General features: G+C 56.5%; 2 protein-coding genes across 4 annotated transcripts; both read left to right on the top strand.

Annotated features, from left to right (window-relative positions):
- Positions 1–797: 797 nt before the first annotated feature.
- Positions 798–15,518, top strand: tdrkh (tudor and KH domain containing). Of its 3 annotated transcripts, XM_042346518.1 has the most exons (16): positions 798–902; positions 4,090–4,190; positions 6,873–7,023; positions 7,911–8,017; positions 8,786–8,990; positions 9,492–9,634; positions 10,178–10,406; positions 10,970–11,133; positions 11,312–11,484; positions 12,076–12,140; positions 12,619–12,770; positions 13,044–13,154; positions 13,359–13,461; positions 14,039–14,416; positions 14,692–14,785; positions 15,353–15,518. In XM_042346518.1, the coding sequence occupies exons 3-15, from the start codon at positions 6,903–6,905 to the stop codon at positions 14,745–14,747; spliced, it is 2,007 nt and encodes a 668-aa protein (XP_042202452.1). In that variant the 5' UTR covers positions 798–902; positions 4,090–4,190; positions 6,873–6,902; the 3' UTR covers positions 14,748–14,785; positions 15,353–15,518. The 3 variants fall into 3 exon arrangements, with proteins under 3 accessions (XP_042202452.1, XP_042202454.1, XP_042202453.1); XM_042346520.1 differs by lacking the exon at positions 14,039–14,416; XM_042346519.1 differs by lacking the exons at positions 798–902; positions 4,090–4,190 and adding an exon at positions 4,412–5,201.
- Positions 15,519–16,909: 1,391 nt separating this feature from the next.
- Positions 16,910–22,249, top strand: mrpl9 (mitochondrial ribosomal protein L9). Its single transcript, XM_042346517.1, has 7 exons — positions 16,910–17,034; positions 18,508–18,667; positions 19,444–19,568; positions 20,412–20,465; positions 20,690–20,791; positions 21,158–21,241; positions 21,868–22,249. The coding sequence occupies exons 1-7, from the start codon at positions 16,960–16,962 to the stop codon at positions 22,009–22,011; spliced, it is 744 nt and encodes a 247-aa protein (XP_042202451.1). The 5' UTR covers positions 16,910–16,959; the 3' UTR covers positions 22,012–22,249.
- The last annotated feature ends 1,128 nt before the right edge of the window (positions 22,250–23,377 follow it).

Consider the following 23,377-nt stretch of genomic DNA (forward strand, 5'->3'; position numbering starts at 1 on the left):
GGTGATTGACGTGTGAAGGGGCGGGGGAGACGGTGATTGACATGCAAGGGGGCGGGGGAGACGGTGATTGACGTGTAAAGGGGGCGGGGGAGGCGGTGATTGACGTGTAATGGGGCGGGGGAGGCGGTGATTGACATGCAAGGGGGCGGGGGAGACGGTGATTGACGTGTAAAGGGGGCGGGGAGGCGGTGATTGACGTGTAATGGGGCGGGGGAGGCGGTGATTGACGTGTGAAGGGCGGGGAGGCGGTGATTGACATGCAAGGGGGCGGGGAGGCGGTGATTGACGTGTGAAGGGGCGGGGGAGACGGTGATTGACGTGTAAAGGGGCGGGGGAGACGGTGATTGACGTGTAAAGGGGGCGGGGGAGGCGGTGATTGACGTGTAATGGGGCGGGGGAGGCGGTGATTGACGTGTGAAGGGGCGGGGGAGGCGGTGATTGACATGCAAGGGGGCGGGGAGGCGGTGATTGACGTGTGAAGGGGCGGGGCGGCGGTGATTGACGTGTGAAGGGACGGGGAGGCGGTGATTGACGTGTGAAGGGACGGGGGAGGCGGGATTGACGTGTGAAGGGGCGGGGGAGGCGGTGATTGACTTGAAAGGGGGCGGGGGAGGCGGTGATTGACGTGTGAAGGGGCGGAGGCGGCGGTGATTGACGTGTGAAGGGGGCGGAGGCGGCGGTGATTGACGTGTAAAGGGGCGGGGGCGGCGGTGATTGACGTACGGGTGGGCGGAGGCGAGGCGGCGAACGACGTATGGGAAGCCGAGGAGGCGGTGATTGACGTGTGAAGGGGGGGCGGGGCAGGCGCTGATTGACAGGAGCGGGAAAAGGGCGGGAAGGAGCCGTTCGGAGCGGACGGTTGGGTCGAAGGCCGCGTTCGAGGAAGAAGTGAAGGGGGAAAGGTACAACGGGGTTGTAAATGGCGCCCGAGCTCGGGGAGACAGTACAGAGGGGGAGAGGAATGGGAGAGGGGGAGGTGGGGAGAGAACGAGGAGCCCAATAAAGGCCGCGGGCGCCTCGGGTCGTCGAGTTGTCGCCTGAGGGACAGAAGGTTCTTTAATGGCTGCCACCGCCTCACACTCATTCCCCTCACACTCACTCACTCACTCACTCACACACACACTCACTCACTCACACACTCACACACTCATTCCCCTCACACTCACTCACTCACTCACACACTCACACACACACTCATTCCCCTCACACTCACTCACTCACTCACTCACACACTCACACACACACTCATTCCCTCACACTCACTCACTCACTCACACACTCACACACTCACACTCATTTCCCTCACACTCACTCACTCACTCACACACTCACTCATTCCCCTCACACTCACTCACTCACTCACACACTCACACACACACTCATTCCCCTCACACTCACTCACTCACTCACTCACACACTCACACACACACTCATTCCCCTCACACTCACTCACTCACTCACACACTCACACACACACTCATTCCCCTCACACTCACTCACTCACTCACACACTCACACACTCATTCCCCTCACACTCACTCACTCACACACACACACACACTCACACACTCACACTCATTCCCCTCACACTCACTCACACACTCACACTCATTCCCCTCACACTCACACACACACTCACACTCATTCCCCTCACACTCACTCACTCACGCACACACTCACACTCATTCCCCTCACACTCACTCACACACACACTCATTCCCCTCACACACACTCACTCACACACACACACACACTCACACACTCACACTCAAACCATCACACTCACTCACAAACTCACACTCACCCCCTCACACTCACACACACACTCACACTCATTCCCCTCACACTCACTCACTCACTCACACACTCACACTCATTCCCCTCACACTCACTCACACACACACTCATTCCCCTCACACTCACTCACTCACACACTCACACTCATTCCCCTCACACTCACTCACTCACACATTCACTCACACACACACTCATTCCCCTCACACTCACTCACTCACACACTCACACACACACACACTCATTCCCCTCACACTCACTCACTCACTCACTCACACACTCACACACACACTCATTCCCCTCACACTCACTCACTCACACACTCACACTCATTCCCCTCACACTCACTCACACACACACTCACACTCATTCCCCCTCACACACACTCACACTCCCCCCTCACACTCACACTCCCCCCTCACACACACTCACACTCCCCCCTCACACACACTCACACTCCCCCCTCACACACACACACTCAAACACACTCACACTCCCCCCTCACACCCTCACACACACCCCCTCACTCACACACTCACACTCCCCCCTCACACCCGCACACACACCCCCTCACTCACACACTCACACTCCCCTCTCACACCCTCACACACCCTCACCCTCACACCCCCCCCCCCCTCACCCCCCACCCCAGGCCCCCTCACACCTCACCCCCCACCCAGGCCCCCTCACACCCTCACCCCCCCACCCCAGGCCCCCTCACACCCCCCCCCCTCACCCCCCACCCCAGGCCCCCTCACACCCTCACCCCCCACCCCAAGCCCCTCACACCCTCACCCCCCCACCCCAGGCCCCCTCACACCCTCACCCCCCACCCCAGGCCCCCTCACACCCTCACCCCCCACCCCAGGCCCCCTCACACCCTCACCCCCCCACCCCAAGCCCCCTCACACCCTCACCCCCACCCCAAGCCCCCTCACACCCTCACCCCCCACCCCAAGCCCCCTCACACCTCACCCCCCCACCCCAAGCCCCCTCACACCCTCACCCCCCACCCCAAGCCCCTCACACCCTCACCCCCCACCCCAAGCCCCCTCACACCCTCACCCACCCACCCCAAGCCCCTCACACCCTCACCCCCCCACCCCAAGCCCCCTCACACCCTCACCCCCCACCCCAAGCCCCTCACACCCTCACCTCCCCGCTCTGCGCCTTTTCAATCACAACAACAGCAAATTGCATTTATGTAGTGCCAAAAGCACTACCATAGAGACAGAGGAACATTCACCCCCTCGCGCCTGTTCCGCCATTCTACAAGATCACGGCTGATCTGTACCTCAGCTCCAGTTACCCACCTTTGCCCCGGATCCCGTGATACCCTGACCCAACAAATATCTCTCCTCTCCAGTCTGGGCAACGTGAATGTGATCAAAGAGGAAAGTCTTGAGGCAAGCCTTGAAGGAGGCAAGGGGTATAATGAATACATTCGTTCACATTATAATAATAGTCCTTGCATTTGACGTAGCGCCTCATCGCGTCGTTTGGACGTTTCAAAGCGCTTCGCAGGATACGCTGTACAGCGACTGCATTTTGTGGTGAGCCAATTGCGCACAGCAGCGTCCCACAAACGGTCGTGGAGGGAGTGATCAATTTTATTTGGGGGATTGCTGGCCAGGACACCGGGGGAGAGAGAGAAACTCCCTTCTCTCGTGGAATAGCGCCACGGGATCTTTAACGTCCACCTGAACAGGTGTGATCCAAAATGGAGGCCCGCTCCCACCCCCGCACCCTCCCACGAGAAGACTCTGTCTTCTCTTTTCTCTCCCTCCCTCTCATTTTTCTCTCTCTCACTCTTCTTCCTCTCTCTTCACTCTTCTTTGTACCCTGCGTGAAGAACACTCTATAAATACATGTTGTTGTTATTGTGTCTCTCTCTTTTCTCTTCCTATATCTTCTCTTCTTTCTGCCTCCCCCGCCCTCTCTCTTTCTCTCTCATTCCCAACTTCCTTACTCCACACAGAGCCTAATAATAATCCCTCCAAACCCAAAAACAATAATTAAATTGGTCATTTTCAATCCACGACTGTTTGTGGGCCATTGCTGTGCGCAATCGGCCGCCGCGTTCGCCCACAAATATACAGTCAATTCACTTTACAGTGTGTTCTGTGAAGCGCTTTGGGACGTCCTCCCGACGTGAAAAGCGCTATATCAAATGCAAGGATTATTATTATTATTATTATTCCTCTCTTTACTCTCCTCCCGCAGCCTGGGATGAATCATGGTTCTTGTGTTTAAATATTTCATTTGCTCTGCATCTTCATCTCTCGCTCACTGCAGAGTTCCCTCGCTCCCAGTGGAGGGACGTCGGGTGAACCAGGACCTTTGGATGGCATTGAACGACGCAGCAGGGCCTTAGAGCGAGAGAACGAGCAACACAGGTAAAATTCATTAGAGGGCATTAGACTGTTGTCTGACTGAGGAGTGGACAGAACAACAACAACAACAAATGACATTTACACAGCGCCTTTCACGTCAGGAGGACGTCCCAAGGCGCTGGACAGTCAGGGATCCGCACCCGGGCTGGTGGTTGGGATCAGGGTGGGAGTAGGAGGGTGATCGAAGGCGCAGTCGAAGAGGAGGGTCTTGAAGGAGGCAAGGGAGTGGGCGAGGCAGAGGGACTGTGGGATGGATTTCCAGAGGGTAGCGGTTTTCTCAACCCTCTCCTCGTGTCAACCGACCACACTGAGAACACGATCTGGCTTTATTTTCTTGCGAGTCTCACCTGTCAGGGCCTCTGCAACTCTTCTTGCGAAATGATTCTTTCGTTTCCGTGCCTTCCCTCTCTGCCTTCTTTTAAATGGAGAGAGAGGAACAGACAGAGGCGGGCAGTTAAATCAGAGACAGACGGTTGGGGGGGTGGGGGAGGGGCGGCCAGAGGGAGAGAAACAGGCAGACAGATGGGGAGAGTGACAGAAACAGGCAGACAGGTAAATGGGGGAGGATGGGTGCCTGGGAGGAGAGAGAAAGGGAGGAACAGACTGAAACAAACTGACAGATGGGAGGGAGTGACAGAAAGAGACAGACGGCTGAGTGAGTGGGAGACACGGTTGGAGAGGGAGAGAAAGGATGCTTGTCTCTGTATCTCGAGAGGGAGGATGCAAAGCATGATTAGTCCAATGTGAGCGGCATTCAGGGATTCACAGAGGGAGGGGGTGGACACAGGAACAGGAACTTGAAAGGCACATCCCGAGAGACACAAGCCGGGCACGGTGTTCCAGAACAACCGGCAGCAGCAGCCAGGTGGACAGTGCAGAGAGGCCTGTGTGGCTAACGGTCCTGGAATTATCAGACAATTCACCAAGGGCGCAGGAGGCTGGCAGTACGTCTAAAAATAACCCCACTCCGAGCTCGTGTTACGCTGAGGGCAGGAGTGACTGGGTTGATTCTGAGTAAGTCAGTAAGTCGCCACCTTATCATGTTCAATCTTCATTCAAGGCAGCTGCTCAGGACCCCGAGCCGACTCTCCCACGCCTCCCAGAGTAACCTCGCTCGCTCTCCCTTCCTTGCTTTGCAGGCTCAGGCCCGCCTGCTCCAACCCCCACTCTCAGTCTCCTCTCCGGAGCCCCCCTCTCTGCAAGCCCCCCCCCCCCCACCTCCCTCTGCTGCAGCGCTGTGAGACACTGCCGCGGAGCAAAGGGTGCTGTATAAATGCAAGCTGCCATTGCTTTCACAAATATTCTTAAGAAAACTACCTCTTGTTAGTTCAGTGCTCCCTGATGCTACCCACAAAAAGGGCGCTGTATAAAATGCAAGTTGTTGTTGTTCAGTCGCCACTCTCCTACCATGCTCTTTAATCCACATTGTCCCTTTAACTCGACAACAACCACTCCAAAATGACATTTACACAGCGCCTTTCACGTCGGGAGGACGTCCCAAGGCACTGGACAATTAGTGCTTTGGACCCGAGCTGGGCATCGGGGTGTGGGAGGGCGGGGGGAGGGGGAAACGGGGGTGACCGAAGGCACGGTCGAAGAGAAGAGTGTCTGAAGAACATAGGAAATGCTAGATGAAAAAAACCAAGGTCCATCTAGTTCGCCTTCCACCTTCCTGGCGGTCACATGCACGTATGTCCCACACATGAACTGCCTATGTTCTCTATCCCACAAGGTTATTTCCTAAAAGAAAACTGTGTTTGAAAGGATCAACACTTCCTGCTTCAACCACCTCCCTAGGGAGCTTGTTCCACGGATTAACTATTCACTTTTCCTGCGTGAACATGTCCAATTTACTTAGTTGCTCCTCGTAGTCCAGTCTTTCCATTCCCTCAATCACTTGATTGCCCCCCTCCATGTCGTCTCGGGGTGGCTCAGAGTGGCTGAAGGCCCGCCTGCCAGCCAGTGGTGGAGCGGGCGAGGCGGGGGACGGGGGCCATGGAGGTGGAACTGGGAGGTAAAGAGAGGGGTAGGGATGGAGTCTAGGGAGCAGGTGGTCGGTTTCACGTGGGTTACGGTGGTGGTGAGAGAGGGGGAGACAGGTTCGAAGTTGGAAGTCCAGCATCTCCTCGCAGTTGGCGTTGGAGGAGAGGATGGGCAAGGCATGAGGGGGTGAGCAGAGGAGCTGGTTGGTGATGAAGAAGAGGAGCCCGGGGTTGTCCTTGGCCTCCAAGATTGTCTTGGAGTAGATCTCCAGTTGTCCCTTCACCTTCAAAGCCCTCCACAGCCTTGCTCCTCCCTACCTCTGCGACCTCCTAACCCCGTACCAACCTGTCCGCTCCCTCCGCTCAGCGGGCTTTGGACTGCTTCACGTCCCCTGCCGTGCCCGCCCCACCATTGGCAGGCGGGTCCTCAGCCTCTCTGCCGCCACCCTCTGGAATGCCATCCCACAGTCCCTTCGCCTCGCTCCCTCCCTTGCCTCCTTCAAGACCCGTCTCAAGACCTTCCTCTTCAACCGCGCCTTCGGTCACCCTCCTACCCCTCCTGATCCCAACCACCAGCTCAGGGCCAGATCCCTGACTGTCCAGCCCCTTGGCACGTCCTCCTGATGTGAAAGGCGCGATGTAAATGTGATGTGTTGTTATTTGTTGTTGTTGTTGGGTGTCTCCTGTGTCTTTTGTTAACCAGAATCCTGCCAGTCGCTATTTTGGGGAAAGGATGACTTCTGGAAACCCCTTGAGGGGTCTTACAGTAACTCAGAGAGTGGCGCTCGCTATCGGGGTCTCAGCAAGTGCTGTCGCAATCTATGTACTGTACAAGAAGTACTGGGAGAGCCGAGGTAAGCAGACATTTCCCCCAGAGAGCAGAACCCCAATCCTCCCCATCTACGATAAAATAATAATCCTTACGTGATTTATCACTCACGGTTGGGTGGGTTGGGGGGGGGTGGGGGGAGTGGGGAGGGAGAAGGTTGTTGCTCATTGATAATTGTGTCGAGCCCCTTCGTAATTCTCAATACTTCGATCAGATCGTTCCTCAGATGCAGTTGTTGAACGTCCCCACCGTTAGGTTTAATGAAATTCAAAGACCAACACAAATTCTTCAATCAGTTGATACTTTTATTGATGCAAATTAGAAAAGAAATGCACCTTAAAGTTAAACCTTTCAACAGTGGGTTAGTAAAGTTCACTGCAATGAGTCGATCGGATCAATACAGTGGCTTTGATGGAGGAATCGACTTGTTAACGTGTATCGATCCACGTTGATTGCACAGCCATATTTCCTCGAGACTGATTGCGATTAAGCTGCTTCATTCCGCTCCGACATAACCACAAAAATCTCTGATTTTTTTTACCCCTTTTTGGTCGCACACGCCAGTCTGTTCAGCGTGTTTTTAGAAACACCAGCCGCAAACCAAGGACAAACTTTTATCAAGGTTCCAACAGCTTGTTTCAAAACAAGTCTTTGTCCCACAATGATTTCGAAGAGAATTTTCTTCCGTAAACATGCTTCCACTTGTCCTTGGCTTTCAAGCATTTGTGTCTCTGGTCAGCTTTTCCTGAAGTAAACAGGTCCGTAAGTCTCCAGTCTTCTTCAGTCAATCAATCCTTTGGTCAACTCAAGCAACCCAGAATCCTGGGACTGCTTACACCAGGCCTCAGTCCCCGGTGGATGGAGCCTGGATCTGCCACACCCGGATAACGCTGTCTCTGCTTTGTGCCCCAGATGAGGAGTGCCTGCTCGTTGGGGAGGATCCAATCTCGATGGACATGCGAGTCCCTCGCGAGGTCATCAAGGCCATTATCGGACGCCAGGGCTCCACCATCAAACAGGTCAGTCAGGCTCAGCACCCGGCTCGTAAACCTTGTGACTCATCCGGGCCTCAAGATCCTTAACAGGCTGGGAGTGTGGACCACAGTGTAGAGGGAGCGTTACTGTGTCTCTAACCCTGACCTGGGAGTGTGGACCACAGTGTAGAGGAGCGTTACTGTGTCTCTAACCCTGACCTGGGAGTGTGGACCACAGTGTAGAGGAGCTTTACTGTGTCTCTAACCCTGACCTGGGAGTGTGGACGCACAGTGTAGAGGAGCTTTACTGTGTCTCTAACCCTGACCTGGGAGTGTGGACCACAGTGTAGAGGGAGCGTTACTGTGTCTCTAACCCTGACCTGGGAGTGTGGACCACAGTGTAGAGGGAGCGTTACTGTGTCTGTAACCCTGACCTGGGAGTGTGGACACACAGTGTAGAGGGAGCGTTACTGTGTCTCTAACCCTGACCTGGGAGTGTGGACACACAGTGTAGAGAGAGCTTTACCGTGTCTCTAACCCTGACCTGGGAGTGGACGCACAGTGTAGAGAGAGCTTTACCGTGTCTCTAACCCACGCTATCACTGATCCAGGCAGCGTGTTCAACATTCTCACCAGCTTCACACGCACGTACACCCAGGCAAGGGTGCGTGCATACACCCCCACCGGTAACCCTGTGAATAGATACGTCATCTCCCCCACCAGCACAAACGCGCACATACACACACACACACACACACACACACACATACAAACAGCCTGTCGCTGATCTTGTCTGTCGCTGTGTTGGTGCAGCTCAGACGGGATACGGGGGCTCGGATCGAGGTGGACGACGTCGAAGATGTGGAGGATGCGATGAGGCCTGAGCGGATCGTGACCATCACCGGCACTCCGGTGCAGGTGTGCCGGGCCGGGGTGGCCATTCACCAGCTGCTGGCCACCAAAGTCCAGGTCACCGAGGAGCTGTTCGTCCCCCAGGCAGCCGTGGGCCGTATCATAGGTACGGCAACGACAACAACTCGCATTTACACAGCGCCCCTCGCGCGGGACAGCGTACCAGAGCGCTTGACAGTGGCGGGGGGGAGGTGACCGTAGGCACAGTCGAATAGGAAGGTCTTCAGGCGCGACCTGAAGATGGACGGGACGTGGGTCGAGGCGGAGGGAGTGAATGACCGTGCTTCAGGGCGGCGTGGCTGAAAGCACGGCCGCCCATGGTGGAATGGAGGGCACGAGGGACGGGCAGAAGGCCAGAGCCAGTTGAGCGGAAGGCAGCGGGTGGTGGGTTGGGCGGGTAAGTAGGTCGGAGAGGTAGGGAGTCTTGTTAACGTGCATCGATCTGTGTTAATTGTAGTAATATCCCTCTTTCCTCGAGATTGATTGCAATTAGCTGCTCCATTCCCTCTCCCACCGGCTCAGCGTCGCGCTCCATCACTATCGAGCACTCCGGGGCGCGAGGGGCGCCGGGCAAACGCAACAGCTGTTGATCGCCATCTCCCGGCAGGCCGCGGCGGGGAGAATATCCGCACTATCAGCCGCAACTCGGGAGCCAAGATCCTGTGCGAGAGAGAACGGGCGGAGCCCAACCTGGACGCCAGGAGACTGATCAAAATCACGGGCACCCAGGAAGAGGTCGCCACAGCAAAGGTGCGAGTCTCTCAGCGCGCCGAAGGCAATGCATTCAGAAAGACAGAAACGGGACGAGGCCATTCAGCCCCTCGAGCCTGTTCCGCCATTTTATAAGATCATGGCGGATCTGTACCTCAAGTCCAGTTACCCGCCCTTGCGTGGAGCCCTGTGGCTCCAGCGGTTAAGAGCGCTCGCCTGGCAAGCGAGAGGACCCGGGTGAAATCCTGGGCAAGTTTCCTTACGCCACGCACACACGCACACGCACACACGCACACGCACACGCAGTAAGTAGGAACTCGGTCGTTAGCTGATTGACTGATTGATCGCTTTTCCGGGCAAAATAATCCCTCCAAAAAAAATACCGTCACTCAATCCACGACTGTTTGTGGGCGCAATCGGCTGCCGGGTTTTGCCCACAAATATACAGTCACTACACACAACAGTGTATCATGAGATGTCCAGAAGACGTGAAAAGCGCTATATCAAATGCAAGGATTATTATTATTATTATTATTATTATTATTATTACCTGACTCACCCTTCCCTGGCTCTGTTTCCCAGGCCCTGATTCTGGACACGGTGAAGGAGGAGGAGCAGTTTCGGCTGAAGCTGGCCAGCTCAGCGGCCACCCGCCGCCATCGCAAGCACCCGGTCTGCAAAAGGCTCTCGCCTGACGGCAACAGCGAGGGGCCAGAGTGCCTGAGCGGGCACGGGGCACTGCCCGTCAACACCGATGCCAACCCGGATCACGCCTGCACCAGTGACTCCAGCCAGGTGGCAAAATTCGAGAGTAAGGAACCATCGTCTCTCCGTCTGTCTTCCCTCGGTGCCTCTGTCTGTCGCACGTGCGTGCGTGCACACGAACACACCTCTCTCTCGCTCGCTCTCTCTCTCTCTCTCTCTCTCTCTCTGCCCCGAGCGCTTGCACAACCACAAGCACACAGACAGAGTTATATGAGGTGAATAATAGGAATAATAATCCTTCCGTTTGGTTCAGCGCCTGATCGCGTCTTCGCGTTATCTCGAAAGCGCTTCGCAGAATATACTGTGAAGCGCAGTTACTGTACTTTGGGGACGAAACGCGGCAGCCAATTCCGCAAAGCCGTGTCCCACAAACAGCCGCGGATTGAGTGACCAAATTATTATTATTTTAGAAGGGATTATTACCCCCGGAAAAGTGATCCGCCAATCGACTAACAAGCGGGTTCCTACTTACGTGTGCGTGTGTGTGTGTGCGTGTGTGTGTGTGTTTGTGTGCGTGTGGAGAGTGTGTCCTCTCGCTTGCCAGGCGAGCGCTCTCGCCACTGAGCTACAGGGACTCCTACAATGCGATTTCTGCTCTCGTTTCCACAGTCCCGAGCCCGGACTTTGGCTTCTTGGTTGACGAGTATCTGGAGGTTTACGTGTCAGCTTCTGAGAACCCGAACCGCTTCTGGATTCAGATCCTGGGCACCAGGTGTTTGCAGCTGGACAACCTGACGGACGAGATGATGCGTTATTACAGTGGCTGCAAACATGTGAGTGGAGGGGAGAAGCAGGGAGGTTACAGCACAGATACGTCGCTCCGAGCTTCCCACTGGAGCTCTCGACTCTAACCCCATTCCCTGCTCTCTCTCTCTCTCTCTCTCTCTCTCCCCATCACCCGTGCGCGGTGCTGGCCTGGTGTAACCCTGTGTGTGTACCCGCTGGGCGCAGGAGGAGCGGGTGTCTGCCAGGGTGGGCGATATCGTGGCTGCTCCCTTTCAGGACGACGGCTGCTGGTATCGTGCCCGCGTCCTCGACTTCCTGCCAAACGGCAGCGCCGACCTCTACTACGTGGACTACGGAGACAACGGGGAGGTGCCAGTCAACAGGCTGCAGGCCCTGAGGTCAGTATCTCAGTGGGTAGGGGCAGGGGTGAGGGTGAGGAGTGTTCCCTGGAGCAGAGGAGAATCACAGCCCTTTTCTTGTCCTCCCCCCCCCCCCCCCCCACCACCGTAACAACAACTTGTGTTTACACAGCGCCCCTCACCGACAATCGCCCAGATATCAGTCACGGCTGCAAAGCACGCAGTTTGGCGCTGTATCCAACGTGAGGTTTATTATACCTTATCGGGGGCTGCCAGTTGGAATACCCTGACTCGCGTGATAATATAATAATAATAATCCGTGCGTTCGACACAGCGCCCTTATCCCGTCTTCGAGACGTCTCAAGGCGCTCCACGGGACACACGCAGCCGATTGCGCCCGGCGACGTCCCACCAAGTCGCGGATTGAGTGATAATGATATACGGTCAATTCACGTTACCGTATGCTCCGTGAAGCGCTTTGAGGGGTCTCGACGACGTGAGAAGGCGCTGCATCAAATGCAAGGATTATTATTATTATTATTATTATTATTATTATTATTATAATGACAAGCTACATCAGGGTGGAGTTATCAGGGGCTTGTTGCATTTTATTCCCCTCCTGTTTTTCAGGAGCGATTTCCTGAGCCTCCCGTTTCAGGCCATCGAGTGTAGCCTCGACCGAGTGCAACCCATTGGTGAGTGTGACACTGAGTGTGAGTAGGTGTAAGCGCGCGGGAAGGGGGTGTTGGTGTGATGGAGGGGGGGGGGGCTGGTATGTGACAGAAGGTGGGAAGGGAGGGGGTGTTGTGTGTGTGTGTGTGTGTGTGTGTGTGTACTGACACGTGCTGTGTACGGAGAGGCCTGAGGGAGCGTGCGTATGTGGCCACGTGGCGAGAGGAGGGAAGGGGCGTAGTGAGTGCCTTGGGACGTCCTTCCGGCGTGAAAGGCACCATACAACGGCATTTGTGTTGTTTTATTCGTGTGCGTGTGTGGTGTGTGTGTGTGTGTGTGCGCGTGCGTACCTGACGAGTGTGTTGTGTGTATGTGATGAGCGGTGTGTGTGTGTGTGTGTGTGTGTGTGTGTGTGTGTGTGTGTGTGCGCGCGCGCAGAGGTGCTGTGTACAGGGAAGCCTGAGGGTGCGTGTTAACAGCTCCCCGGGGGCCTGCTTACAGGACGCCGATGGACAGAGGAGGCGCTGAACGAATTTGATCGCCTGACGCATTGCGCTCACTGGAAGATCCTTCTGGCAAAGATCTGCAGCTACGAGGAGAGCGGCGGAATCACCCGGCCACACATTCAGCTGTTTGACAAGAGCAGCGAGAAGGTGGGAGAGCACGGCACCCTGTGTGCCCGCGCGCGCGCGTGTGTCTGTGTGTGCGTGTGCGCGCGCGCGTGTCTTTCCCACTCTCTCTCTCGACACGCTCGCTCTGTGCGTGTGTGTGTCTTTCCCACACGGAGTGCGCTGTCTCCTGACACGCTCGCAGACACACACGCACACACACACACACACACACACATACACAGTGACACAAACACACAGTAACACACACACATGGTGACACACACAAAGCACTCACTCCCTTGTCTTGTCTTGCAGCAGACTGTGGACATTGCCGAGGAGTTAATCTGCCTGGGACATGCCATGCGCTGTGCCCGCATTGGCTCCCTCCTGAACCCAGACACCCTGAACCCCACCACAACCCTGATGGTAACTCCTGATCCAGGGCCTCTGATGGGGGGGGTGGGTGGGCGGCGGTCGGAAGAAGGGGGTGGCAGGGAAGTTTGGGGTGAGGAGAGAATGTGAGAGGTGGCTGGGTGGTGGGGGGGGGGGGGTGTTCACAGGGAGAGAGTGATTCATGTATGTGGGGTGTGTGATCAGTGCAAACCGGGGTTAAAACTTGCTTTTCAACAGAATGCATTGCGACAAAATGATGTCCGCAGAGACTCATCATCTGAAACGTGTTCAACGGGAAGCGCAGAGAACAATCCCTCTACATCCATGCACGCTGCCTCTGGTAAGTGCTCCCAGGTCTAACAGCGCAGGTTAGAGACACGGTAACGCTCCCTCTACACTGTGCGTTCACACTCCCAGGTCAGGGTTAGAGACACAGTAACGCTCCCTCTCCACTCCCAGGTCAGGGTTAGAGACACGGTAACGCTCCCTCTACACTGTGTGTCCACACTCCCAGGTCAGGGTTAGAGACACAGTAAAGCTCCTCTACACTGTGTGTCCACACTCCCAGGTCAGGGTTAGAGACACAGTAAAGCTCCTCTACACTGTGTGTCCACACTCCCAGGTCAGGGTTAGAGACACAGTAAAGCTCCTCTACACTGTGTGTCCACACTCCCAGGTCAGGGTTAGAGACACAGTAAAGCTCCTCTACACTGTGCGTCCGTCCACACTCCCCAGGTCAGGGTTAGAGACACAGTAAAGCTCCTCTACACTGTGTCCACACTCCCAGGTCAGGGTTAGAGACACAGTGACGATGTGAAGTGAAGCTACTCTTTATCCTGGTTGCCAAGTGATGTCCTGGCTCCATGGGCACAGACCTGGTGCCTTGTTTCCCTGCTCACCACCTCACCTGCTTCTAGATCTGCGGAGCTTCAGGTCTGGTGATGGGCCGAGGAGGCTGACAAGGGACGTCAACACCACATACAAGCTTCTCCAGAGCACCGTGCCTGAGCCGGAAGACAGTTCCAGCCACGACCCAGTTCGGTTCTTATTCGATATCACTGTCCTGGGACAGACTTCTGTGTCTGACAGTTTCCCGAGCCAGTCGTGTGGCTCCGTGTCTGCCCTCGCGGCCTGTGACCAGACGTCTGCGTCAGACAGCGTCTTTGGCTATTTGGCTGTTTCCTCTGGGCACAAAGGGGGGGAGGAGGAAGAGGAGGAGGCCGAGGCTCTGACGAGCGCTGGCACACGTAGCCCGCCGCTCAGCGGGGACGGCGATCGGAGCAGCAGCCGTTCAGGTGAGAGGAGGTGGTGGGGAGCACCTGTGTGGGTGCGACCGTCACCGGGGTAAGGAAACAGTGGTTAATGGTGACGGGTAAGGCACTGGTTGTGATGCTTTGCAATTCACCTCCTCCATCCTCTCTGTCTGAATCCTTCTTGATGCACTTTGGTCATGGCACATCCCGATAGCCCTGTGTGCGCGTGTGTGTGTACGCTCGCGCGCGTGCGCGCGTGTGTGTGTGTACGTGTGCCTCTCGCCCTCACTCCCCGCTTCTCTGTTGCTTTGTTACAGAGGGCTCCATTCCCTGCAGTGGCGGGGTGCATCCAATGCAGGATGATTGCATGTGACGGGCGTGACGTGGTGGCTGAACAGCCTTCACTGACAGGTAAGGCTCCAAGTCTCCTCTTGGTGGGGGAGGGGGTGGGAGAGGGAGTAGTGGGGGCTGGGGGAACCCCTCCAACGGGGAGTTTATCCGCTGGGCCATCGCAGTCAGAAGGTGTGGGTTCAAGCTGCACGGCGTAAGCCAGCGCTCCAGTGCAGCGGCGGGGGGAACAGTGCATTGTCGGAGACGTGAGATGTTAAACCGAGGCCTTTTCTGTGCCCGTTCGGGCGGACGTTAAAGATCTCCCGCAGCGCTATTGGAAAAGAGAAGCCCGTTTCTCTCTCTCTCTCCCCCCCCCCACCGGTGTCCTGGCCAACAATCCCGCCGGTTAAAAACCAGCCGCTCACTCCACGGCCGCTTGAGGGACGTCGCCCTGCGCAAGTCGGCCGCCGCCGCGCCTTGCCCACAAAACACACAGTCGCCGCACGTAACAGTATGCCCTGGGAAGCGCTTGGAGACGCCTCGACGAAGTGAAGTGATGAGGCGCGACATCAAACGCAAGCGTGTTCAGCTTCGCTGTGATTCTCGAAACGCGTGGCCGACGATTAATCATTACTCTCCGTGTTGCAGGCAGCCAGCCCAAGGGTTCAACTCTCCACGGAAAGTGGCTTGAATGTAAATTTTGCATCAACGGAAGGAACGGTGTTAAGCGTTCGTTTATTTTTTTTTCTCTTCTTCTTGCAATTAAAAGCCTTCGATTCGGATTTTTGGCCTCGGGCGCGCGGAGGAAGGGGGGAGGGGGAGGGGAGGCGGGGGTGGGTCTGGGTCTGGGTCTGGGTCTGGGCCTGGGCCTGGGCCAGGCGGATCCTTCTCTTGTCGGGCGGCAGGACAGGAGGGTCATTGCCTCGCGTAAGCGCAGCCGTAACAGGCGCCACGTGCAAACGAGGACGCCTGTTGGGCCGCGCGTACAGCATATATGCGAACCCGGGTGCACGGAGAGACTTGTGCCTCCTGATGCGGGTGCCCCTCATCACACAAGGCCCACTCGCACACCCTGAGCTAGGAGACCTCTTACAGAACCAACAGCTTTGCCCCCAATCCCCTCGCCCCCCCCCCCACCACCACCATCCCCAATGCTGGATGTGTTTTTGGAAAAGTTATATAAAAAAAAACTAAACTGCCGGAGAGGCACAGCCATCGAACTGTCCTTCAGAGAGAGGGAGAGGGGGGGAGGGAGCGAGACGGAGAGGGGTGGGGTGGTGTTTGGTGGGGGGGGGGGCGCAGCGAGAGAGAGCATTGAGCAACCCTCTACCCTATTTTCCAGCCACCGACCAACCCATTTGAGCCACAAAGAGCACATGGTTTACCCTATGATGGACACAAGTGTCAGCGGGTTGAAGAATGGTTGGAGGGGGGGGGGGGGGGGTGTCAAAAACGGAAACAATTCTCTCTTAACACCCCCCACCCCCCCAAAAAAAAATTATACCCTCCTCTCTCCCCACCTCTTGTGTCGGCGACAGCGATTTTAACTGTGCAATAAAATCCTAACTGGCAGTGAACTGAGGCCTCCGCTCTTTGGTGTCTTCCTCTGCGACAATAATCCTTCTGCGTTCGACGCAGCGCCTCATCCCGTCTTCGAGACGTCTCAAAGCGCTTGACGGTAAAGTGTAGTGACCGGGTGTCGCGCCCAGCGACCTCCCCGCAAACAGCCGCGGGGATTGAGTGACCGTGTCGTTACGTTTGATGAAAAGAGATTATCACCCCCGGAGGAAAGTCCGCCAGTCGACTTAACGACCGGGTCCCCGACTCAAAGCAGGCGTGCGCCCGCGCCCCCCGCGCCCCCCGCGCCCCCCGCGCCCGCGCGCGGAGCAAGGAAACCTGCCCCAACGTTTCGCCGTGCCCTGCCCCGGGGGGGGAGGCGAGCGCTCTTTCAACGACGGAGCTACTGACCGGGACTTCTGTTTGGGGGCAAAATGGAGGGCGGCGGAGCGGGTGTGGGGGGTGAGACCACTCACCAGAAACAAGTGACTGCGTTCGGCTGTAAAAACTACGACAATATCAATGCAGAATTGCTGCCAAAAAAAAGCCGATGACAAAAGGGGGCGTCAGTTTTTGTGCGCAGGCGCTGGCCGGGCAGCCCCCCCCCCGCGCCGCGTCACACCACGGCCGGCGTCCTGCCGTTGCCGGGGCGACGGGGTCCTTCCTGGCGGGGAGTCGCGGGCGGGCCGGCAGGGAAAATGGCGGCGTCCTTCAGAGGCCTCGTCCCCGGTCTCCGGGCGCTGAGCCGCGGGTTCAGCGCCAACTCCAGGCTGGTGAGTGAGGCCTCGAACGTCACTTGGAGGGACCCTTTTTACTGGGGGAACGTTCCCGTTTCTTGTGGGTTTATAAACGTTCCGTTAATTGCACAAACGTTTCCGTTTGTTTGGACAACACAAAACGTGCACTGATGCAGCGCCAACAACAAGAACAACAACAAACAACAACAACAACAAGATTCGATTTACAGAGCGCCTTTCACGTCGGGAGGACGTCCCAAAGCGCTGGACCTGAGCAGTGGGGGGGAATGGTCAGGGGAGGGGAGGGGAGGGGAGGGGGCGAGGAGGGGGGAGATGGTCAGGGTGAGGGGAGGGGAGGGAGGGGGTGAGGAGGGGGGAGATGGTCAGGGTGAGGGGAGGGAAGGGAGGGAGCGAGGAGGGGGAGATGGTCAGGGTGAGGGGAGGGAGGGAGGGAGCGAGGAGGGGGGAGATGGTCAGGGTGAGGGGAGGGGAGGGAGGGGGTGAGGAGGGGGGAAATGGTCAGGGTGAGGGGAGGGGAGGGAGGGAGCGAGGAGGGGTAGAGAGTCGAGAGCGGAGCTGAAGGCTGAAGGTCAAAGAGAAAGGCCTTGAGACACGGCCCTGAAGGAGGAAAGGGAGGAAGCGGCGAAGGCACTGGGGATGGAGTTCCAGAGCCTCGGGGCTGAGAGGCTGAAGGCCACCGATGGTCGGGCGGTTGGGGCGGGGGGTGCGGAGCAGACCGGAGCCCGAGGAACGGAGGGTACGGGGGGGTACGTGGGAGGATAGTAGGTCGGAGAGGGAGGAGGGAGCGAGGCCGTGAATGGCCTCGTAGGTGAGGATGAGGATCTTGAATTCGAGGCCGAGTAGCGCCTCAGAGCGCTTTACAATGGCGGAGCCTGACTCCCAGCTGGTGGGGGGAAGATGCCCCCGTAAGCACGGCCGAAGAGGAAGGTTCGTGACTGTTTGCGGGGACGTCGCTGTGCGCAAATCGGCTGCTGCGTTTCGCCCGCAAAAAGCACAGTCACTACACCTCACAGTGTAACCCTGCATATAGTGGCTCTGAGACCTGACGTGAAAGGCACCCGTACCAAATGCCAGGGTTATAATCGTCTCAAAGCGCTTCACAGGCTTACACTGTAAAGCGTAGCGACTGTGTGTCTTGTGGGCAAAACGCAGCAGCCGTGGATTGAGTGACCAATTGATGATTTTTTTTTGAAGGGATTATTACACCCCCCCTCCCCCCCCACCCAGGAAAGCAATCGGCCAATCGCTTAACAAGCGGGTTCCTCCTGACTGCTGGTAAACAGAGGCGTGTGGGGTAAGGAAACCTGCCCAACGTTTCGCCCTGCCCCGTCCTGTCCCGCCTGGGAATCGAACCCGGGTCTCTCGCTTGCGAGGCGAGCGCTCTAACCACTGAGCTACAGGACTCCACTTACCCATTCTCCAGTGTAGATCGTACTGGCGTTGTCGTTTCTGTGGACTGGCATGTCTGAGGCGTGTTTGTGCTCGCAGAACACGGTGATTGTGGAGCGCTGGTGGAAGGTGCCACTGCCGAAGGAAGGCCAACCCGCTCGGCTACACCCGCGCAGACACCGCATCTATAAGCTGGTGGAGGACACAAAGCATCAGACCAAGGAGCCGTTGGAACTAATCCTCACCCAGAACGTGAACAGTATGTGTTCCCTTTGAGACTACATTTTGTACTGTATTGTACGTTTGATACAGCTTCATTGCTCCCAGCATTTCAACCAGCTAAAGGGGGACGCAATAAAATGCCCCCCCTTACCCACGGACGCTGGAAAGGCCTGGGCTGCGTGCATGCACGCAGGGCCTCTCAAGTTTAATGCGGGACGTATAAACCAGCAACAACACTTGACACTTACACAGCGCCTTTCACGTCGGGAGGACGTCCCAAGGCGCTGGACAGTCAGGGATCTGCACCCGAGCTGGTGGTTGGGATATAATAATAATAATAATCCTTCCATTTGATACAGCACCTTATCATATCTCCTGGACGACTCAAAGCGCTTCACAGAATACACTGCGAAGTGACCCGACTGTACATTTGTGGGCGAAAGGCAGCAGCCAGTTGCGCACAGCAGCGTCCCACAAACAGTCGTGGATTGAAGTGACCAATTTATTATTCTTTCCTGCAGGGATTATTATCAGGCGTGTGGTGTGAGGAAACTTGCCCAAGGTTTCACCCTGCCGGGAATCGAACTCGGATCCTCTCGCTTGCGAGGCGAGTGCTCTAACCACTGAGCTGCAGGACTCCACGCTCAGGAGCGGTGGCGGGCGGGGAGGGTAGGGGTAGGAGGGTGACCGAAGGCATGGTCGAAAAGGAGGGTCTTGGAAAGAGGCAAGGCAAGGGGGCAGTGGGTGTGGGGGAGTGAGCCATGGCCTGACCTCTGATTGATTTGGGAGGTGTTGTATCTTCTCCTGTTGCAGGGCTGGGAAGTCGCGGTGATGTTGTGTTCGTGAAGAGATCATTGGGTCGGAATAAGCTCCTTCCCCAGGGCCTTGCCGTCTACGCTTCCCCAGAGAACAAGCTCCTCTTTGAGGACGAGCGTAAGGTCTGTCTCTCTCACTCTCTGTCTCTATGTCTCTCCTCCCTCTCTCTCTCTGTTTGTATGATGGCTGGAGGGTCTGCCATGCGGTATGTGGTGTGATAGTTAGCTCCTGCCCCCAAAACGGTGTCCCAACGAGACAGAATGTGGCCCAATCATGAGGGGAGGAGGGTTAATTTACCTGTAATATTTTTTGGGGGGTGTCTGACACACGCGGAAACCCATCACCATGCTTAAAGAGTCTCCAAACCAAGCCTAGATTTCCATTCATCCCACCAACACATAACAATAACCCTCGCGTTTGCTACAGCGCCTTCGAGACGTCTCAAAGCGCTTCACAGGATACACTATAAAGTGTAGTGATTATGTGTTTTCTGGGCGAAATGCGGCAGCCAATCCCAGAAACAGTCATGGATTAAGTGACCAATTTATTATTATTATTTCTGAAGGAATTATTACCCCCGGAAAAGCCAATCGACTAACTACTGGGTTCCTACTTACTGCTGGTAAACAGTGGCGTGTGGAGTAAGGAAACCTGCCCAACTTTTCGCCCGAATCCGGGTCCTCTCGCTTGCGAGGCAAGTGCTCGAACCACTGAGCTACGGGACTCCACGTGTAAATCCCAGAGATAGATTGCTGGAATGGAATCCTCCATCTCTCTGGAGAGCCAAGGCTTGTGGGACGCCCAGAGTGCGCGTTGGGGTAACTGCTGGAGTCTAACCAGCTAACCCCACGTAGCTTGTCATTGAGAGCGCTGTCTGGCTTGCAGGGTTAACAGGAGCTGAGTGGGAGGATTCCCTGCCCCAAGTGACTGGTCTGCCTGTAACCTCTATCTGTTGTGTTCTGCAGTGTTTCCAAGAGGGAGCTCCAGAGGATAGGATCCAGACCCACAGTGGAGAGGAGGTGAGACCTTCAGTATGTGGAATATGGGGACAGAGGGGACAGAGCCTTACAGTTCAATCCTGAGGGGTTGGAAGGGAGATCGGGAGATGTTACTAACCGAGGGCTGGGAGAGTGAGGCCCAGAGGTGGAATCGATCGGGTGTGAGAGGGAGATGGTTAGAGACTTGGGGGAGTCAGGTGATGGATTAACCAGTGATCTCTTGTGTCCCTCTTGACGATGGTCAGGTTGTGGAGTTCCTGAGGAAATCGCACCTGACAGTCCGGATGAAGAACAATGTGAAATGGGAGCTGACCCCAGAAATCATCTCTCGCCACTTCCAGATCGAGGTCAGTGATTATATTCATAATTATTATTGATAATCCTCGCATTGGATACAGAGGAACTGGGTTTCATGGCATCTCTGACAATGCGGTGTTCTCTCTCGCTCTCTCCTTCGAGCGTCAGCCTGGACTGTGAGCTCAGAGACCCCGACGTGTGTGTGTGGGTGGAGGGAGGGGTGGGGGCTCAAACCCACAACCTCCTGACTCGGAGGCGAGAGAGAAAGAGAGAGAGAGAGAACGACTGAGCCACGGGCTGAATAGGGGTGTGGGGTATAAACCCTGGCACCAACCGGTTGGGCGAAATGGCCTAGGGTGCTTCTGTGCTGTAGTGCTTTGTGTCACTTCAATGCCTTTCTTCCCCCCGCCCCACAGCTTGGTGTATTTGTGCCCCCCCAAGCCGTGACTCTGCCAGACCAGCCCATCACCACCTGGTGCGAGAGCTGGTGTGACGTCACAGTGAGTATCGCACCCATTTCCGTTCCCAGATTCTCTGCTGCGCGACCCCATCATCCCCCATCGTCCTCGCCCGGCTCCACTGGCTCCCCACCCCCCCCCCCCCCGAGGGTACAGTTCAAGATCCTCGCCTTCAAAGCCCTCCCGCCCACCGCCTCGCTCCCCCACCCTACCTCTGTGACCTCCTACCAACCTGCCCGCTCCCTCCGCTCAGCGGGCTCCGGCCTGAATTCACGTCCCCCTCCCAGCCCAGCTCCCTTCCCACAGTCCCTCCGCTTCGCCCTCCTCACCATTGGCGGGTGGGCCTTCAGCCTCTCTGCCCCGCCCCACCCCACCCCCCTCTGGAACTGCATCCCACAGTCCCCCCGCCTCCCTCGCTCCCTCCCCGGCCTCCTTCAAGACCTGTCTCAAGACCCTCCTCTTCGACCGCGTCTTCGGTCACCCTCCCCTCCACCCCCTTCTGATCCCAAACCCCAGCTCGGGTCCAAACCCCTGACTGTCCAGGGCCTTGGGACATCCTCCCGACGTAAAAGGCGCCGTGTAAACGTCACGTGTTGTTGTTGTTGTTGTTGTTGCTCCTGACCGTCCCTTCCCCGGGTTCCTGACGCCTGGTTTTCCGTCTCACGCAGGTGAACGGGATTGAAACCGTGCGGGTCCCGATGTCAGTGACGAACTTTGAGAGGTTGAAACTGCGGAGATATAAGCAATGGCTGCTGAGGCAAGGAGGGGCGTCAGCCCTCGGGGGAGGGGATGGGGCACACCCTGAGTCCTGAACCCCCCCACGCCACTCTGTTCCCTCCCCTGGGGACTGGGGAGGGGGAGCACCGAGTCTAAAAGTGGGAACAAGTCTGTTGGGGGTAAAGGGTTGGACCTCAAACGTGACTCTGGATGTGCGAGATAACAAGGGGAGCAAAGTGACATTCATTGATTGATTCTCTTTCCCCCCCACCACCACCGTGTGCATACCCCACCCCCCATTTGCGTGTGAGAATAAAGCTGATGTATCACTGATTTACCGGCTGTGGTGAGTGACTGATCTAGAAGGGCAGTCTCCGTTCTGAGCTCAGCCCCTCAGGCATCCGTGTGTGTGTGTGTGTGTGGTGGGGAATTAATAATAATCCTTGCATTTGATACAGCGCCTGATCATATCTTCGAGACGTCTCAAAACTCTTCGCGTAATATACTGTAAAGTATAGTGACTGTGGGTGAAACTCGGCAGCGGTAACGTCCCACAAACAGCCACAGAAAGTGAGCGACCGATTTATATCTGAGGGAATTGTCGACCAGGATACCGGGAGAGAGAGAGAGAGAGAGACTCCCTTCTCTTTTCGATTAGCGCCACGGGAGTTCTTTAACGTCCACCTGAACAGGGCACAGACGGGGAGAGAGAGAGTGAGTTTTGACGTCTGATCCGGAGGAAAGCCTCTCCCAACTTTGCAACCGCCTCTCCCCACCCACCTCCCCAGTCAGGTGAGCAGTCCAGTCAGTGGGAGGTTTTTAAAATGGATGAAAGACAGGACACTGTGTGCAGATTTTTATTTTCAGCTTTATTCTGTCAGAGTCGCGAAGAGATCAGAGAAGTGCGTTAAGCAGCCAAGAAGTTCCGAGGAGGGGTAAGCCAGGACGGAGGGAGTTGGGGGTCTGATGGAGGTGGAGAGGTGAGGTGGAGGAGGGTGGGCGTGAGGTGGAGCGGGCGTGAGGTGGAGCGGGCGTGAGGTGGAGCGGGCGGGCGTGAGGTGGAGGGGGAGAGTTCCTGGGGGGGGGGCCCCCTCCCCTCGTCTCAGTAGCTGCCCAGAACCACACCGAGCATCACAGACAGGCTGACGGAGGCCACGCTCCAGCGGTGGTTCGAGCCTGGAAGACGAGGACGAAAGAGAGAGAACGGTTAGTGTTGCCCTCTGACTTGGTGTCTGGGTGAGGGGCTAATAATAACAACAACAACAACAACAACCCCTGCATTTGACCCGGCGCCTGATCACGTCGTCGAGACGTCTCGAAGCGCTTCACGGGACACGCCGTAGAGTGCGGTGACCGTGTGTGTTTTGCGGGCGAAACCCGGCAGCCGATCGCGCCCGGCGACGTCCCCCCCCCCCCCACAAACAGCCGTGGGTTGAAGTGACCGAATCAGTGTTCTTTCTC

This window comes from Callorhinchus milii, unplaced genomic scaffold (genome assembly GCF_018977255.1).
Source record: "Callorhinchus milii isolate IMCB2004 unplaced genomic scaffold, IMCB_Cmil_1.0 Scaffold937, whole genome shotgun sequence".
NCBI lineage: Eukaryota > Metazoa > Chordata > Chondrichthyes > Chimaeriformes > Callorhinchidae > Callorhinchus > Callorhinchus milii.